The 19,716-nt window shown below is 24.3% G+C and overlaps 9 protein-coding genes across 9 annotated transcripts; 7 read left to right on the top strand and 2 right to left on the bottom strand.

Annotated features, from left to right (window-relative positions):
* Positions 1-129: 129 nt before the first annotated feature.
* T551_01886 (uncharacterized protein) lies at positions 130-1,836 on the bottom strand (the record flags this gene model as incomplete). Its single annotated transcript, XM_018374149.1, has 1 exon — positions 130-1,836. The coding sequence occupies one exon, from the start codon at positions 1,834-1,836 to the stop codon at positions 130-132; it is 1,707 nt and encodes a 568-aa protein (XP_018229503.1).
* A 489-nt stretch (positions 1,837-2,325) lies between these two features.
* Positions 2,326-3,953, top strand: T551_01887 (protein phosphatase regulator BUD14; the record flags this gene model as incomplete). The annotated part of the gene is made up of 7 exons (XM_018374150.1): positions 2,326-2,418; positions 2,468-2,618; positions 2,658-2,966; positions 3,016-3,190; positions 3,237-3,537; positions 3,591-3,875; positions 3,918-3,953. 7 exons carry the CDS (start codon positions 2,326-2,328, stop codon positions 3,951-3,953), a joined length of 1,350 nt encoding a protein of 449 aa, XP_018229504.1.
* Positions 3,954-4,261: 308 nt separating this feature from the next.
* On the top strand, positions 4,262-4,702 carry T551_01888 (uncharacterized protein; the record flags this gene model as incomplete). Its single annotated transcript, XM_018374151.1, has 1 exon — positions 4,262-4,702. One exon carries the CDS (start codon positions 4,262-4,264, stop codon positions 4,700-4,702), a length of 441 nt encoding a protein of 146 aa, XP_018229505.1.
* A 2,158-nt stretch (positions 4,703-6,860) lies between these two features.
* Positions 6,861-8,235, top strand: T551_01889 (uncharacterized protein; the record flags this gene model as incomplete). Its single annotated transcript, XM_018374152.1, has 7 exons — positions 6,861-6,884; positions 6,938-7,120; positions 7,165-7,269; positions 7,431-7,523; positions 7,568-7,666; positions 7,711-7,783; positions 7,832-8,235. 7 exons carry the CDS (start codon positions 6,861-6,863, stop codon positions 8,233-8,235), a joined length of 981 nt encoding a protein of 326 aa, XP_018229506.1.
* Positions 8,236-8,382: 147 nt separating this feature from the next.
* Positions 8,383-9,417, top strand: T551_01890 (uncharacterized protein; the record flags this gene model as incomplete). Its single annotated transcript, XM_018374153.1, has 4 exons — positions 8,383-8,580; positions 8,617-8,670; positions 8,713-9,138; positions 9,181-9,417. 4 exons carry the CDS (start codon positions 8,383-8,385, stop codon positions 9,415-9,417), a joined length of 915 nt encoding a protein of 304 aa, XP_018229507.1.
* A 217-nt stretch (positions 9,418-9,634) lies between these two features.
* Positions 9,635-10,249, bottom strand: T551_01891 (iron donor protein CyaY; the record flags this gene model as incomplete). Its single annotated transcript, XM_018374154.1, has 2 exons — positions 9,635-9,865; positions 9,908-10,249. 2 exons carry the CDS (start codon positions 10,247-10,249, stop codon positions 9,635-9,637), a joined length of 573 nt encoding a protein of 190 aa, XP_018229508.1.
* Positions 10,250-10,468: 219 nt separating this feature from the next.
* T551_01892 (uncharacterized protein) lies at positions 10,469-10,941 on the top strand (the record flags this gene model as incomplete). The annotated part of the gene is made up of 2 exons (XM_018374155.1): positions 10,469-10,681; positions 10,735-10,941. The coding sequence occupies 2 exons, from the start codon at positions 10,469-10,471 to the stop codon at positions 10,939-10,941; spliced, it is 420 nt and encodes a 139-aa protein (XP_018229509.1).
* Positions 10,942-11,717: 776 nt separating this feature from the next.
* T551_01893 (glycine dehydrogenase) lies at positions 11,718-14,859 on the top strand (the record flags this gene model as incomplete). The annotated part of the gene is made up of 5 exons (XM_018374156.1): positions 11,718-12,821; positions 12,864-13,975; positions 14,019-14,209; positions 14,250-14,476; positions 14,518-14,859. 5 exons carry the CDS (start codon positions 11,718-11,720, stop codon positions 14,857-14,859), a joined length of 2,976 nt encoding a protein of 991 aa, XP_018229510.1.
* Positions 14,860-16,120: 1,261 nt separating this feature from the next.
* Positions 16,121-19,699, top strand: T551_01894 (leucine-tRNA ligase; the record flags this gene model as incomplete). Its single annotated transcript, XM_018374157.1, has 8 exons — positions 16,121-16,144; positions 16,194-16,351; positions 16,393-16,537; positions 16,582-18,600; positions 18,642-18,754; positions 18,795-18,987; positions 19,034-19,291; positions 19,331-19,699. The coding sequence occupies 8 exons, from the start codon at positions 16,121-16,123 to the stop codon at positions 19,697-19,699; spliced, it is 3,279 nt and encodes a 1,092-aa protein (XP_018229511.1).
* Between the last annotated feature and the right edge of the window lie 17 nt (positions 19,700-19,716).

Raw genomic sequence — 19,716 nt, forward strand, 5'->3', positions numbered from 1 at the left:
AAATTTCATTTATTGTATCAATATTATATATTACATTTTTTTTATTTAATTAAAATGTAATAATACTTGGCTTTAATAAATTCTACATAATTTACATATTTATTTGTATATGTTTTAATTGATTTTTTATTAATAATGATATGATTGAAACCATTTGGAATTAAGGATATTTTCTATTGTCCATCTTTTTTTTGGATTAGGTTGCAGACATCCTAATATTAGATCAAAAGAGTCTTGATGGGCTATTTTTTTTAAAGTTTCAATATCCCAATCACCTTTAAGAATTTGCATTTGTAGTAATGGACTATACATATGAGTAAATGGTAAAGTCCCAGTTATTAGTGCATGAAGCAAGATTCCATATGACCAAATATCACTGCTAGCTTCTTTTATAGTTTTCCCTGATGATATTATTTCTGGTGATACATAGGGCAATGATCCTCTAGTGGTTGTAGAAATTAATTTTGAATTATTGTTTGAGGTCGAATTATGTGTATTATCTATAACTGTAGAAGATATAAATTCCGCCATTCCAAAGTCGCAAAGAAGTAAACGATTATTTTCTAATTCAGATGTATCTAAAAGACAATTTTCTAACTTAACATCCAAGTGAACTAAATGAATATCTTGGTGTAGATATCTTAATGCACTTGCAAGTTGGTATGAATATTTTTTTGCTTCAGAATTGGACAAACCATACCCTTTTTCTTTTTTTAAAATGTCGTATAAAGTGCCTCCGGAAAATTTAATCGTAAAACAAAACGTAGCAAACTGTGTATCTTCAATAGAAAATAAGGGCAGTATGTGAGGATGATCAAGTAGTTTCCAAATTTCTAGTTCTTTTTCTATTTCTGCCTGTACTATATCATTTTTTCCATTAATATTTTTTCTGACTATTTTTACAGCATGAACATTCTTGTGTCCATTTTCTATAGTTATGGCTTCTTTTACTATACTATAACTGCCATGTGCTATAGGTTTCCCGATTATATATTTCCCAATTTGTTGCCCTTCTTCATCTGGATATATATTTGGTGGTGTTGTAGAAAAAAGGCTTAAAAAATGACTAGCTGGACTTTCTTGCAAGTGTTCATAAGATGTTGATATTGCACTATTATTTTTATTTGGGATTATATGTTGAAAACTGTGTATATCTTCATTTGATAAACTTCGTGAATGTTGTTTAAGTGTATTAGGAACATATGAATATTGCTTTTTGTCACCATTATGTAAATAAAAATCTGATGGCCAAAATGTTGACATTTGAAAAAAATTAAAATCATATGTAGGTGGTGAATTAATTTCTGAACTCATTGATATAGAGAGCGTTTCACATGGTGAATGCTCGGAAATATATGAATAATTGTGATTTTTTTTACGATATTGATGATTCTCAAATTCTGCTAAAGTATTAAAATCTTCTTTTTGTGAAATATTAGCTAAATGATTCCATGGCTCATATTTTGAAAATGTATATGTTAGTGGATAGGTTTTCGTGTTAAGTGATTTACTATTCACAAAAGATGTTATAGATTCTTTAGGTGTTTGTTTATAGTTATTATTTGTTAAAATATCTTTAGATATATCTATAGGCAAATTAGATTGTTCTTCAGGTTTTGTTGTTTTTAACAATTCTGAGATATGTGTTGATTCTTGTAGTGAAGATAATTTCGGCTTTAGATTTATATTAATTAATTGAGTATGTTTTGAGTTTGATATAGGTATACATGACTCCTTTTTAGACGAAATGTTATTTTTTTGTTTCTCCATGTTTCTATTATTATATTCTGATGATAATAATGATACTTTTTGCGTAATTTTATTAATATGTTCCATTTTTATTTGTTTTAAATTAATTCCAAAACTACTTATAAATTTTGATATTTCAAAATACTTAAAATATATGAACAGTTATTAAATATTGATACATTCAATGGTAAATATAGTTTTTTTCTGGAAAACTTTTTTTCCTTTATATGAAATTAGTGAAGAATATACTATTTTTAGTAATTTCTTAAACCTGTTTAGAAAAAAATATAAATTGTTTTTACCAAAAATTTAATGCAACAAAATAAAAATTATGAAAACAATAAAGTTCAGGAGTTCACGTATATTGATGTATTTATGAATTTTCTTTTCTGATCTACTATGATTTTTACAATATGTTTAATTTTTTTTCAATTTATGTTTTTGTTAAATTTCGAGAGTTGTATATATTTTAAAAAAAAGTTTTATAAACTTTAAAGTAATTTCTTCGTTATTATTTAAACTTTTTCACATAAAACATTTGTAGAGTAAATGTTGAATGTTTTGGAATCATAATTTATGAATAAGACGTTGGATTTTAAAGAAACTTTTATTGATTATGATGATTATTTTGATGATGAATTAAGCTCTTCTCCTTCAATTACGGATGAGGTATATAGATTTCCTGTTTTTTATTTATATTCTTTGTTTATTTTTTAAGAATATTGATTTTAATTTTGTTTATGCATTACGTAGTTTTGTTGCTACTGTAGAAGGACAAGCAAATGTTATCAAAGGAGACATTCTTGTTCTTTTAGATGATTCTAATAGTTATTGGTGGTTAGTTCGTTTAGAAAGAGACCATACTGTTGGTAAGGAATTTATAATAATTATTATTTTTAATTTTGTAGGATATTTGCCTGCTGAGCATATTGAAACACCTTTAGAAAGACTTGCAAGATTAAATAAATATCGTAATGCTGAAATTTCTTCATTTGTTACTGATGAGCAAAAAATTCTTCCTGTTTTTTCTAAAAATAAGCAGATTTGTAATAAAGATAATAAATTGGTGGTATTTTCTGTACCAACTTACATTGAGTACTTAGAAGAATCTGAAGATAATAACAGATGCATTGAGGATGTTCTTGGGAAATATGAGGAGTGTGAGATATACAATTATGATAATCATGATGATGTTTATGAAGACGACAAATATATAGGTAAATAAATATTTTTGTTTCGATTTTAATTAATATTTGTATTTCTAAGACTTTAGTCCATATGACATGTATATGAGACATAATGAAACATATAAAATTGGTATTGATTTTATCGAAATGAAAAGGCATATAATTGATATTTTAGTTTTTTATAATGATTTTCAAAATGTTGTTGATGTTTCTGATTTAGAAGATGTACTAAAAGCTACTGAAAATCATAAAGAGTTGTATTTTTGAAATAAAACAACGTTTGGAATTGATATTATTTAGTAATGAAACACTGTATGAATTATGTAAAAATTGTCATAAACATATGTCAAAAAGAATGTCTAGTGAGGTTTTGAATGCTGGTAATAATGATAAAAAAGATTCATTGGAGTTCTTGTGTGAGAGTTGTGATAGTTTGGATAATATAGAATTGGGTAATATTTATCAGATATATAGTGGTTCTAGAATTTATGATATGGAATACAATAACCCACTTTTTTGCGATACAAACATCGATAATTCTTTGATTGCATCAAATACACAAATTAATATATTTAATGATTCTGAATTTTATAAAATTGAAGTATTTTGGCACAATATTTCTATCATCTGTTTACTAATAGTTATTATATTAAGAATAGTGCTGGTCATAATATATATACTGAGATCGAAGACGATAGTGGAATTTCACCTTTTGGTAATATTAAATATGATAGTGTATTGGAAACTTGTGGAATTTATAATAAAGATATATATTTATCTAAGGGTGCTCTTCGGTTGTATTTTGATGAGAAAAGTGACTCTGAATTATATTTTTTTGTCGATTCTGTGTTTTCTTTTAATAAAAATGATAATAACATTTATTCTGAGATTCATAACCTTTATGTTGATATAGAGTTTGAGTTAGAAAAAATATCGCAAGTATATAATATTTTTCTTATAAATTTTGCTGATTATTGGAAGCAATTAGATACAATGCTTATAAAATTTAGGGGTTAATATCTATAAATTTAATATAGATGTTATGAAATATAGTGCATTTTGTTTAGTAATGATCAAGATTCTGTATTTTATTCGATAACAGCTTTTGTGTTTTTATTTTTATATATTTTTGTGTTTTTTATAAATGTATTTTTTATTACTTATTGTTATTGTTTTATTTTTATATTTTTTAAATGTTCGATAAATTATTAAAAATATCATATATTTAAATATATAGTTTTATTGGAATATTTTATACTTTAAAAATTTGTTTTTTCATAATTCAGATAGTTAAGTATTTTGATTATGTTTAAAACTATATAAATATGGCTGTTTTAAATAGGGTTGTTCAGAGTTTAATTAAAAGCGTTGATAAGTTTATTTTATGTTGCTGTGGAAAATGTTATTCTGGTGCTATACCTGTTTCTCCTATTTGTACTATAAGAATTGAAAGAATAGATTATCTTTTGGATGAGGCAATACCGTCATGTTTATGTGTTCGAGGAGTTAATGATGTGATCTATCGTGAAATAATGGAACCCATTAAATGTATGGAGAAATTATGCATTACTGGAAAGAGATGGTTGAATATTTTTAATGCTAGGAAAAAATGTTATGATAATATTTTTCGTTTTCAGGATTATATTATTGAAAATGGTTTAAATATTGAAAATAGGCCAAATTCTTCTATAAGTTTTTTTAAAAAAAAAACATTATCTATACTTCATTATAGGCGATCATGGCCTAATAATCAGAAAAAAGTATAATTATTTTTTCTCTGAATTGTTAAATTTTATAAAATGTTATTTTTGATGTATTCCTTTATAAAATTCGTTTAGTAAATTTTTAATAATAATTATTAAATTATACTAATGTTTTAAATAGTTTTTGTTTTTAATATATTGATTATTTTATGAATTAGAGATATGTTAAATAGTTATATTTTATATTCGTATATATTTATATATATATATTTATATATATCTATAATATATATATATTTATATATATCTATAATATATATATATTTATATAATATGAAATATATTATATAATGATATACGCTTTCTAATTTTGTTTTTTATAAATAATACATAAATTATGTTTAAATATAAATATTTTATATTAGTATATATATATATAATAAATATTAAACTTCTTGAATAATATATATTGAATAGTATATGCAATATTTATTTAAAATATAGATATTTATATAATAATTTATTTAAAATTCTGTTATATTATTATTATATTATATAGTTTTTTATAAAGTTATTAAATGCATTATTATATTGCATGAAATTTTATGTTAAAGTAGTATGATTTTTGGTTTGAAAATAAAAAATAATTACATTAGTTAATTGACCTATTTGTAAAATTAATATATTTTAATTTCTTATTTAAATTATTTAAATCATTGAAATCTATCTCAAGTTATAAGTCATTAATACCTGTTATGTATAATGCTTTAATATTTATGATATATTTTAATATTATTTTTTTCTGTAAATTAAAATAAAATAGAAATATTAATATTAATAATATAATATCTTTAATTTGTCTATGAAGTAATTTTGCTAAAAAAATATGAGATTATTATTTACAATATTTTTTTAACTATAATTTAATATTATTTTATTTTATTAGAGATAATAAACATAATAATATATGTTTTGAAAAAATATATATAATATTTAGTATAATTTTATTGTACTTAGTTAATATTGTACTTAGTTAATATTGGATAAATATTATAGAATATAAAAATGGTCAGAATCTTTACTATTTAATATAAATTATAAATATATTATAATCTATTAATTAATATCTTGCTAAATAATACACATAATATAATATATATATTTTGTAATTTTATTATAATCTCGTTTATACTAAAAAAAAGATACTTTTGAAGAAATAAAATTAAAATAATAAATATATGTTTTTATTAATTATAATTATAATTATATAACTAAACATTAGTATATTGTATTAATAATATATTTTATTAGTATTAATATATGTAAATTAAAAAATTGTTTTAACCTATATATAATTTGAAAATGTTAACCAAATCTAAAACTAATAATTTATTATTAATTTTTAAAATTATTATAAAATATGCGTATAATATTAATGAATAAAAATTGAAATTCAAAAAAAAATGTCAATAAATTCCAATAAACTTAAAAATTTAATAAAACAATCAAATAAAATTATTAATTTTCATATATTTTAAATATAGAATTTATAATAGGCAATAGATTAAATTAATTATTTTTTGTATCTTAAAATAACACATGTATAATTATGTATAAATAAAATTCTGGCTTTTTCTATTTAAATTATAGAATTACAAAAAAATATATATTATAATTATAGCATATATATATTATAGCATAAAAACACATTTTTAAATACATTTTTTTTAAATTCAGTTTAAATAAATTCAATTTAAATATGTCAAAACGTCTATATCGGAGATATTTTACATTTAAAATAGATCATAATTAAAATAGAACTAGTTTATTTTTATCAATTATCAGTTCATTCTAAAATCATTATTTTTAATATCTTAAAAATAATTGATTATTTTAATGTTTCATGTAAATTAATTATATTACCATAATCATATCAACAAAAATTCAAAACATAAATTTTAAATTTTTATATGAATTTACATGAATATAATTTTTTTAATAGTTTTTTTTTTCTCAAAATATCAAAAATATTATTTTATTATTCATACTCACAAATTTATTTTTTTTTACTAAAAATAAAATTATCAATTTCTTATATATTAAACGCTCGATTACTATTAACATTTTTATAGTTCATTATTATCATATCATTCTATATAATTATTTTTAAAAAAATAAAAAATCTATTCTTGCTATTGAATTCAATTAGAATTAAAAAATTATGGAAGATATTATACAAGAATTGGTTATATATCTTTGAAAAATAATTTAAATACGTAATCTAACATTTTTTTATAGAATAAATCAATTTTCATTGCAAAACAAAGACTTAATTATGAAATATTAAAAACAACAACAACAAAAATTCATATGCAAGAGGAAAATAGATATACCCGTTTGAAAATAATGACATTAAATAACGAAAAAAACGAATTATTACAGTCTGAGATGAAGTTTAAAAACATTGCCAAAGATCTGACAGTAATTTACTGTTTAAAATCATATATTTAAAGTAACAAAAAAAGGAAAAAAATCAAGCGTTGCAAAATCATTTTTTTTTAATAGAACAAGAAAACAAAAAACTAAAGTCCAAAATATTGGAATATCAAAAGAAATTAGATAATTTTAAAGTATAGTTATATCAACATTTATACAATTCTAATTTAAATAAGAAAAATACATCAGATATTGACTCAATCATATCAAAGAATGAAGCATTGCACCAAAAAATAAATTTTTTAAAAGCATGATTCACTCTTTGTTTCTAAAAAATTAACTTATTTTTATATAGATAGAGTTAAAAAAAGAAAAAAATAAATTACAATTGCTGCAAAACAATTTACTAGAAAAAACGACATTAGAACATGAGAAAAACATGCGTAAAGTAATATAATGTATTATTCAAACTTTTTGTTCTAATTTTTTTAGTCAAATTTAAAAAACAAAAAAAAAATATCAAATCAAATAATTAAAACCATTAATGAAAATACTAACAGTTCAAACACTCATATTATCGAGGAAACCAAAGTAAAGAAAATATTTTATAATACTACATAATACTAATAAAATAGTCAAAGTCAATAAAATCAAAAATAAAGAAAAAATCAGATCAAATATCAAAAATTGAAAATAATCAAATTACAGGTATTTATATAATAAATAAACATTTAAGAAATTTACATTAAAAAACAGAAAACCTTTCAGATAAATATCAAGAACTGAAAGATACATATATTCATGATATAAATTCATCTACACTCTCACTAAAAACAATTAAGGAATTAAAATCAGATCCTACATTATCTACATTTTCCATAACACCATTTTTAGATCGTACCAATATAAATACCAAAAACCCATTTTTTTCTCCTTTACAATCTAATAATTCAATAAAATCAAGCACATTAAAAAAAGATAAATCAAAGATACAAAAACTTATTTCCAGAAAAAAAAGGAAATTAGGAACAATTGGGAAAACACTATTTGATGAAACACCTAAAGGATTAACAAATATAGGATTTTTGCAAAATATAAGCCCTTTAAAACATGGTGGAAAAATGACAATTCAGCCTCTTACTATTAAAGAAAACCAATAAACATATATATGACAATTTCATATAAATTTTTATTTACTTTCCATTTATTTTATTATTTGTATTTCTAACGTATTTATATTTTTACTAAATTAACTATTTTCAAATTTTATCAGCTATATAGTTCGTATCAAAAAAATTCGCAATATAATGAGTATTCCAAAATTGAAAATGCCTAAAGCCAGAAAACTAAATTATATTTTTATTTATATACAAGAATTTCATAATTTTAATGAATCTACCTCAAACTCTTCAAAAAAATGGATTGAAAGACATAAAAATGATTTCTTTACACGAGAAGCACGTGTATTACGATATAAATCAAGAGCAGCATTTAAATTACTAGAGGTTTAACCATTTTCCACTTTCTTATTTAATTTTTAGATAAATGAAAAATATAAAATTTTTAGACCAGGAAACACAGTCATTGATTTAGTAGTATATAAGCATAAATAAAGTTATATTTTAATATTAATTAAGGGTTTTTCTCCAGGATCATGGACTCAAGTTGCAGTTGAAAAGGTGGGTTCTAAAGGTCGCGTTTTAGGAGTAGATATTATCCCCTCACAACCACCTGATGGCGCATCATCTATGCAAGGAAACTTTCTTTCAAAAGCAACTCAAAAAGCTATTATAAAATATCTTTCTGACCCAAATCGCGGTTGTCAAAACTCAATTTCTTTTAATTCCGAAAATGGAGAAGAGTTATCATATCTAGACTTAGAAAGACGACTAGAACGGAATAATTACGAAGATTCTAATGAAGAGGTAGCAGATGTTATTTTAAGTGACATGTTAGAACCTTTGCCACAAATCGATGGCTTTTATAAGCGAAGCCTAAGTGACCCTTATTATAGGTTAGAAAATGTTTCAGGAATTGGAGTTAAAGATCATGGAGCAAGCATGGTAAAACATAAAAAAATAATAAATTTTAATAACATACATAAGGATCTTTGTGATTCAGCATTATTATTCTGTATAGATGCATTACGCGTTGGAGGGAATTTTATATGCAAATTCTACTCAGGTAGAGAAGATAAACTACTATTCAAAAAAATGGAAAAGGTATTTCAAAAGGTCAAAAGAGAAAAACCAAATGCATCTCGCAGTGAGTCTCGAGAAGCATATTTTGTGGGACTCAAAAAACGCGCATCAATTAGTAAAAAAGATATTGAAAACATGTAATTATATCAATATAATTATATATGCATATTTTTTTATATATATCAATAATCAAGCAAAAGAATTATCAATAATAGTTTTAGATCACACTTCTCAATAAATATAAAAAAAATTTAGCTCAAATTTTATCAATTTAAAAAGTTTTTCCTATAAAACAGTTATTTCCTAAAAATAGTTTTTTTATTATATTTTCATATTCTTTCATTTCATTTACAAAAAATTACAGCTTCAAATCTCCAATAATTTCCTTTAATTCACTTTTAAGTGAATCTTCAAGAACACCATTATCTCGTAAATATATCCATTTCCCATCTTTTTCACCTTCTGAAGGTATCCAATCGTATCTTTTTGGGCCAGATATTGGAGAAGAAACCCATATCTGCTTATTAGGAGACTGTTTATTCAAAACATAAGTTCCATAATGTCCAAGATCAAGTGTAAGGACACCTTGCTATTAAAATTAATTATTATATCAACATTTTTTTAAGAATACAGAATATTCGATATCCATTGTTTTCTCTGGATACTCGTCCTGCATTCGTTCTAATGCATATAAGATTTTCTCTATAGTATTATCAGCTAATTGATGATATTTTCGATTTGTAAGTTCAGATGAATATTTTCTAGAAAGCAAAAAATTTGCATTATCCATAAAAGTGAGCATAGAAAACCTTTGAGGCATTTTATTTTGCACAATATTTTCTAAATGTTTTGATTTGATTAAATTTGAAATTTGAGCAAAAGTAGCAGTACATATAAATCTACATTCCATATCAAGAAAAAATATTCGAAATTCAGACTCATTCATGAAAAACCGTTTAATACAATTTCTCATATCTAAAGAATTCCAGAAGTTAAATCTTAATCTTAAAAAACCCTTACTACTTTTTCAAAATAAACCAAAAAAATTAAAATATAATCGAAAACATAAAACCCGAATATTTTAAAAATAAATTCATATTTTTATCATAATTTTAATTAACACATTAAGGAATTATATTCTTAATTTAATTCTTATATAAGTCATATAAATCACTTACTTCTATAAATCAAAATGAACAAGAAAAAGTCATATCCAATGGTCTTAATTACACCATTAAAACAAAATAAAAACGTAAAAACAACGTCAGTTAAAAGTCATATACCTATGATTATAAACATTCTTGGAAACCATGAATTAATTCTATTAGAAATACAAGGGACTATTGAACATGATAATAATAATGATACCAATAAACACATTGGTAAAATGTGGTATGATTCAGCTGTAAGATCTTATTAACAAATACTATTTTGCGCATTACTAACATAAATAATTAGAGAGAACGAGTTTATTTAACAATTGGATATCATCGTCTTGAAGGAAAAATTGAAACTCTTAAACGACCTTTTGCAATTTTGCGTCGTCAAAACGAAAAAAATATACAATCTAATGATAAAGAATCATATCAAGATGAAATTATTGATGTTTTAGAAATAATTCATAAAAGAGTAATATTTAACCTTCGACCAGAACCTGTTACCTAAGATTTTATTATGTAATTAACATATATATTACTATATATTACTATTTTGACATTTTATCTATAAATTTCAATAAAATTATAAATTCTAACACAGAACATAAGATATGAATTTCATAATTCATTTATTTTCAATAGATTAAGGACTAATTTTTATTAATCATTATTTCAAATATATCAATATATAAAAACATCTTAAAATATCAATATGAAATTAACACATTATTAGATAAAATTTATATAAAATCAATATAAAATCAATACAAGTTATCAATAAAATATACAAAAAACATCATTACTACATCTATCAAACATCTATTAAATCTATTAAATCTATTAATTTTAAATTATTTTATTACTAATATTATTTTATTAATATTAGCTTAGCAGAAATCAAACTAGAGATTTCAATAAAATTATTATAAAGAATCGCTAATTAAAAAACCTAAAAATATTCATAAAATTTAAAAATAAACATATTTTTTTTCTAATCAATAAATACTACATAAATATATTACTTTTTAATATATTTATTTTTAATTATTTCTTTTCAATATAATCATATACTAGATATATTTTTTCATAAACTTTATTATTAAAAAATTTTAATATTTTTTTTATAATTAATTTTAACATTTATTATTTTACCTCAAAATTACATAATTTTTTTTAAACACATTAGAAATCTTAAATATTTTTAAATTATGATAAAATATTAATAGGAAAAAATAGTACTAATCTTGTAAAAAGATATAAATCATTAATAAATAATCATATAAAATGAAGTTATTAAATAAAATATTCTACAGGAAATCATATATAAGAATTAATAAATGCTGGACACATAACAGTATATATAAAGCATTAGATTCATTGGAAAAACGTCATTTAGGTGTTAATGGACCCAAAGAGGAAAAACATCTCCTTAAACAATTAGGATTAAACGATCTTGACACATTTATCAAAAAGACAATCCCTAATAATATTTTAATAACTGATAAAGAAATTGAAAATACTTTAGATAAAGGACTAAGCGAAAGCGAATTACTTTTTCGTTTACATAAATATGCATCAAAAAATTCTCTTACTAAAAGTTTAATTGGAATGGGATATGTTGGAACAAATATTCCGACTGTTATCCAACGTAACATCCTTGAAAATCCTGCATGGTATACCAGTTATACTCCTTACCAGCCAGAAATGTCACAAGGTCGACTAGAATGTTTAATTAACTATCAAACTATGATTTCAGACCTTACAGAGCTTCCCATATCTAACGCTTCTTTGCTTGATGAAAGTACAGCAGCAGGAGAAGCTATGGTAATGGCATTCTCTATTCTGAATCAAAAACGAAAAACTTTTTACGTAGACATAAATGCACACCCACAAACCATAGCAGTTCTTGAGTTGCGTTCTTCTGGTTTTGGTATTAATATTGTTGTAGGGAAGCCTACAAAAGAAAATATAGAACCATTAAAAGATGACATTTTTGGGGTCTTATTACAATATCCCGATACTTTTGGAGGAATTCATGATTACACATTTCTTTCTCAGTACATTCATTCTCTTAATGCCCATATTATATGTGCTACTGATTTACTTGCCTTAACATTACTACAGTCTCCAAGTCAATGGGGTGCAGATATTATTGTTGGATCATCCCAAAGATTCGGAGTACCTATGGGTTTTGGCGGACCCCATGCAGCATTCATTGCATGTAAAGACATATATAAACGCAAAATTCCAGGGCGAATAGTCGGTATTAGCAAAGATCGTAATGGAAAGCTTGCATATCGTCTTGCTTTACAAACACGTGAGCAACATATTAGACGGGAAAAAGCTACTAGTAACATTTGTACATCACAAGTATTACTTGCAAACATGGTACTATTTCTATTTAAGTATTACATATATTTATTTTTTTAGGCATCTTTATATGCAGTATACCATGGTCCTATGGGACTTAGGAATATAGCAGAGAAAATTCTAAGTTTAACAAAAATACTCGGAGAATTTATTATTAAACAAGGACATTCTTTATATAGTAATATATATTTTGATACGATAACTATTAAATTAAAAAATCGCAATTCCGATCAATTTCTAAAAAAAGCATTATCAAAAGGCTATAATTTACGTCCTATTAATGAAGAAACAATTGGAGTAACTTTAGATGAAACAGTAACAGAAAACGATATGAAATATCTTTTTGAAATTTTTTCTACAAATACTTATAGCACAGAAACACCTATTTCTATGTCAAAAAAACTGAACATATCCTCAGAATCACCTGCTACATTACCAGAAAAATTTCAACGAAAAACAACATTTTTACAACAAAAAGTCTTTAATTCATATCATACCGAAACAGAAATACTTCGATATATACATCATCTCCAATCTAAAGACATATCTTTAGTATATTCCATGATACCTCTTGGAAGCTGTACTATGAAACTGAATGCGACCACTGAAATGTTGGGTATTACATGGCCTGAATTCAATTCTCTTCATCCATTTGTACCAAGTGATCAAGCCAAAGGCTATCATATGCTTATTAAAGAATTAGAAAATGATTTATTATTAATTACAGGATTTGATGCATGTACATTTCAACCAAATTCTGGAGCAAGTGGAGAATATACAGGGCTTCAAATTATATCTAAATATCATAAAGAAAATAAACAAAGTCATCGTAATATATGTCTTATTCCAATATCTGCTCATGGTACAAATCCTGCTTCTGCTGCGATGGCTGGAATGAAAGTTATCCCTATAAAATGTGACTCAAATGGAAATATTCAATTAGATGATCTTAAAATGAAAGCAAATTTACATAAAAATAATCTAGCTGTTTTCATGGTTACATATCCTAGTACACATGGTGTTTTCGAGCCTCATATTATAGAAGCATTAAAAATTGTTCATGATTTTGGTGGACAAGTATATTTTGACGGAGCAAACATGAATGCACAAATCGGATTATGCAATCCAGCAAAAATTGGTGCTGATATCTGTCATTTAAATTTACACAAAACGTAATATTTTAAAATTAGATTTAATCTTAATTAACTAGTATAGATTTTGCATACCTCATGGCGGAGGAGGACCAGGCGTTGGCGTATGTGCAATGAAAAATCATTTATCACATTACATTCCTGGTCATCCTGTAGTTAAGACAGGCGGGAAAAAAGCCATTCCTTCTGTCGCTTCAGCACCTTGGGGTTCTGCTAGCATTCTACCTATTTCATGGGCTTATATCAAAATGCTAGGTATTAATTCTACATAAAAATATATTTACTTAACTTTTAGGAGGAAAAGGTCTTGTTCATGCATCAAAAATTGCTCTTTTAAATGCAAATTATATGGCTTCTAAATTATCAAAACATTATAAAATATTATATACTAACTCAGAAGGAATGTGTGCTCATGAATTTATTTTAGATGTTCGTGATTTTAAAAAAACATCAGGAATTGAGGCCATAGATATTGCTAAACGTTTACAAGACTATTCATTCCATGCACCAACAATGTCATGGGTACTCGAAAAAATATATTTTCTATCACTAATTTTCAATAGCCAGTACCAAATACTTTAATGATAGAACCTACAGAGTCAGAAAGCATAGCAGAAATGGATAGATTTTGTGATGCATTAATCTCAATAAGACAAGAGATTAAAGAAATCGAAGAAGGAAAACAACCTAAAGAGAATAATTTACTTTCTAATGCTCCGCATCCATTAGATGATTTTATTTCTGAAAAATGGAATAGACCTTATACCAAAGAGAAAGCAGCCTATCCTTTAGAATACCTTAGAAAACGAAAATTCTGGCCTTCAACTGCAAGAATAGACGATACCTGGGGTGATTTAAACTTTTTTTGTAGCTGTGAACCATCTAATGATTTTTTAAATCACTGAAATTATAAATCTTTAAAGAAATTAATATATCTAACTTTTTACCAAAATTTAAACTATCATACAATTATATTTTTTTAACTATTTTATAAAAGTATATTATATATTTTATAAATCTAACTAAAATTAAAGCAATGCAATAAAATATATAATACAAAAATATAATACTAAAAAAAAGAAAAACATTCATATTATTTTTTTATATAAAATGCCAAACCTTCTATAAATTCAAAAAAAAAAACCATTAAAATATAAAAAATTACTAATATAATTCATATACGTATTACCGTCTAAAGATTAAAAGTAAATTATATATTTTTTCCTTAAAAATAATATAAATATATATATTTCTTTATCATCGCCATTTAAAATATAAAAAATAAGTGGCAAATCGTAATACTCTAATGATTAAAATATCACTATTTCCATCAATAAAAATACTTAAAAAATACTTATAAAAATTTAAATTAAATAAATTAAAATCAGATGAATTATGCAATATAGTATTTCTTCAATACTCTTAAAGTATGCAGAACAGGTCTGTATACAATATCATCATTATACATGTGTTATATACATAATAAAAAACAACATACCAATAGCTATTTCACATTTTTTGTTTATAATAATTAAGAATCCTAAAAATTTAGTATTATAATATCATTATAATTAAATCCATACCATAAAATATTAGTAATTAAAAATTTTAAAACTCCTAAATTTAGATCCATTAAAAATCCACAATAAATAATAATATTTTAAAAAAAATATAAAAATGGAAAGCAATAAAATAAAATATAGTATTAAATAGCAAAATTAAATCCCTGAAACGCATTTTTCAAACATATATGTAATTAAGAAAATAAAAATCTTAAAATCGAATTAAAATAATAAATATCGATATTTTTTATGCAAATAAATATATATTAAATTAACTAAAAAATATACAATAAATCTGATATATAAACTATCAAGAATAAACAAAAATCTTAAACATTCTGAAACAAAAAATTACATGAATATTTATTTAAAATAAAAAATCATAAAACAATAGCCTATATTAAATCAAAATTATCCTTAACTCACTTAAATTAAAACATTCTAAAGTATAATGTCTAAAAAATAAATTTTTGAACCATAAACAACTAAAGATTCGAAATTAACGTAAAAAAATAAATTCTAATGATCATATAAAATATTTAATTAAAATCATAAAAAATTACAATAGTGAAAAATAGTAAAAGCATTCAATCATTTATATATAATGTCAGCACTTGAATTTCAAAATGTAAAAATATAAAACTTTAAATATTTTTAAAAATTGACTTAATATTTAGACATTTAAACGAGATTTTTTAATTAATAATGAAAAACGCTTTCAAAATAAATGGAAAGAGGAACGCATTTTTGAGGTAGATGCGCCTTCTCTTGAAGATGAACCAACAAATAATATAAATATTTTACATGAAAAATACCCTAAATTTTTTGGGACTATGTAAAAAAAACCTTAATTTTTTTTTTTCTTAAAAAATACAGGGCTTATCCATATATGAATGGATCATTACACTTAGGACATGCTTTTACCATGACGAAAGTCGATTTTGCTATTGGCTTTGAACGTATGAGAGGAAAACGATGTCTTTTCCCTTTAGGAATGCATTGTACAGGAATGCCTATAAAGGTGTTGGATAGAACTTAAAGTTATTATATTACTAATGAATCTAGGCATGTGCTGATAGACTTAAGCAAGAAATAGAACTATTTGGGCAAGATTTTTCGGGATATACAGAAGCAAAAAATACGTTTGCACAATGTTCACCTAATAAAATCGATTTACCTAAATTTCATGCAAAAAAGGGAAAGGTAGCACTAAAAAAACATGATCAACAATATCAATTCCAAGTTATGCAACTTTTAGGTATACCTAATAAAGAAATATATAAATTTGCAGATGCAAAATACTGGTTAACATACTTTCCAGATATATGTAAAGAGGATGCAACAAATTTCGGTGCTCGTATTGATTGGAGAAGATCTTTTATTACTACTGATACCAACCCATATTATGATAGTTTTATACGTTGGCAAATGAATCGTTTAAAACAGTTACAAAAAATAAAATTTGGTGAACGATATACTATTTTTAGTGCAAAAGAAAATCAACCTTGTATGGATCATGACAGACAACATGGAGAAGGTATTAATCCTCAGGAATATACATGCATAAAGTTAAAAGTTATTTCATGGTCCGAAAACGTTAAATCTATCATTATTAACTCTAATCTCTTTGAAAAAAATATATATATGATTGCCGCAACATTAAGACCAGAAACAATATATGGACAAACATGCTGTTTTGTTAAACCCGATATTTCTTATGGAATATTTGAATCGAATGATCCTAATGAATATTTTCTTTGCACTTCAAGAGCTGCAAAAAATATGGCATTTCAAAAATTATCACCAGGGAGAGGAATTGTTAATAAAATAGTAAATTTAGTAGGTTCTTCAATGATTGGCACAAAAGTTAAAGCCCCTTTAAGCATATATGAAGAAGTATACGTTTTACCAATGGAAAACATACTTGTAGAAAAAGGAACAGGCATTGTTATATCTGTTCCCTCTGATTCTCCTGATGATTATGCAACAATTTTAGATTTAACTAAGAAAGCAGATTATTATAAAATCAAAAAAGAATGGATATCTTTTGAGCTATTACCTATAATTCATACCCCAGTATATGGTAACCTAGCAGCTCCTGAATTATATAAAAAAATGAAAATTCAGAGTCCAAAAGATTTTAAACAGCTAGCAGAAGCAAAAGAATTAATATACAAACAAAGCTATTATCATGGGACAATGCTTATAGGGAAATATAAAGGAGAAAAAATTGAAAAAGCTAAACCAAAAGTTCGCTCTGATTTAATTGCTAAAAAAGTTGCATTTATATACAGTGAGCCTGAAGGACTTGTTATAAGTAGAAGTGGCGATGAGTGCATTGTAGCTTTATGTGATCAATGGTACATAGATTATGGAGAAGAAAATTGGAAACATCAAGCAAAAAAATGCCTACATAAAATGGAAACATATGGAGATGAAACTAAACATGGGTTTGAAGGAACCCTTGAATGGCTAAATCAATGGGCATGTTCAAGATCTTATGGATTAGGATCACGCCTTCCATGGGATCCTCAATATCTTGTAGAAAGTTTGACAGACTCTACTATTTATATGTCTTACTATACTATTGCTCATTTTCTTCATGAAGATATTATGGGAGCAAAAAAAGGTCCAGCTGGTATAGAAGCAGAAGACATGACAGATGACGTATGGGATTATATTTTTTGTCGTGGTCCTATACCAAATACAAAAATACCAATTCTTACACTTGACAATTTAAAACGAGAATTTGAATATTTTTATCCTTTAGATCTTAGAGTTTCAGGAAAGGATTTAATTCCTAATCATCTTACTTTTTGGATATATATTCATACAGCAATATTTCAAGAAGAAATGTGGCCAAAAGCAGTGAGAGGAAATGGTCATTTATTGTTAAATGGAGAAAAAATGTCTAAATCCAAAGGAAATTTTTTAACATTAAAAGAAGTAGTAGAAAAATTTGGGGCAGATGCTACTAGACTAGCAATGGCAGATGCAGGAGACAGTCTCGATGATGCAAATTTTGAAGAAACAACAGCTAATTCAGCAATATTGCGTCTATACACATTAAGTGTATGGTGTGAGGTATGATTATTATGTCCAATAAAATTCTTACCAAATATAAGGAACAAATTAAAAAATTAGATAATTTTAGAACAGGAGAAATGAATTTTCACGATAATGCCTTTGAAAATGAAATGAATGAGCTAATTCAAATAACATATGATCATTATGCTAAGTAATAAAACTTTCTTTTATATTACTTATTAATTTTAAAGTACATCGTATAAATTAGCTCTAAAAGTTGGTTTTTATGATTTCCAAGCTGCTAGAGATTGGTATCGTGAAGTTTCTCATAGTCATGGAATGCATAAAAATCTAATAAAGAGATGGATTGAAATTCAAGCTTTATTGATGCTACCCTTTATTCCACATTTTAGTGAATTTATATGGCTAGACATTTTAAAAAATGTAAAACTGAGTCATAATTCAATATTTCTTTCTAATTGTTTTAAAGGAATCATGTATCCATCACGCCCATTTTCCAATAATTTCGAAACCCATTGATACTTCTATGTCTTCTAGCTTAACGTATCTTCGGTATATTGTACGAATAATTAGAGAAGAAGAAGGGCAATTGCTTAGAAGGCAAAAAAAAGTCAAAAATATACTATTTGATCCTAAAAAACCAAAGAAAATAACAATTCTTGTTGCTACTAAATTTCCAGAATGGCAACAAAAATATGTTAATCTTCTTCAAGAATGTTATAATAAAGTATTTCCATTTTATTATAATTTTTCTTAATATATATAGGAAACAAATTCATTTAATGATGAAGTTTTATTATTTAAAGCATCAGAAATGAAAGAGATGAGAAGATCTATACCATTTATACAGCAAATGAAATCATCGATATTAAATAGATCAAAAGAAGTAACTGCAGAAGAAGCATTTCAGAGAAGATTACCGTTTAACGAATTAAATGTATTATATAATAGTATATCTTTTTTAAAACAGAATCTCGGAATAACTATGCTTGAAATCTTTAAAATAATACGTAACAATAATGGAAAAATTACATCAATAGAATCAGTCTCAAGCAATAACGAAATTATTACAATTCCAGATAACATAGATAATGCCATACCTGGTCACCCAATTTTTTTATTTGAAAATATTTAATAAATCAGAATGACATA

This window comes from Pneumocystis jirovecii, assembly GCF_001477535.1.
Source record: "Pneumocystis jirovecii RU7 chromosome Unknown supercont1.8, whole genome shotgun sequence".
Lineage (NCBI taxonomy): Eukaryota > Fungi > Ascomycota > Pneumocystomycetes > Pneumocystales > Pneumocystaceae > Pneumocystis > Pneumocystis jirovecii.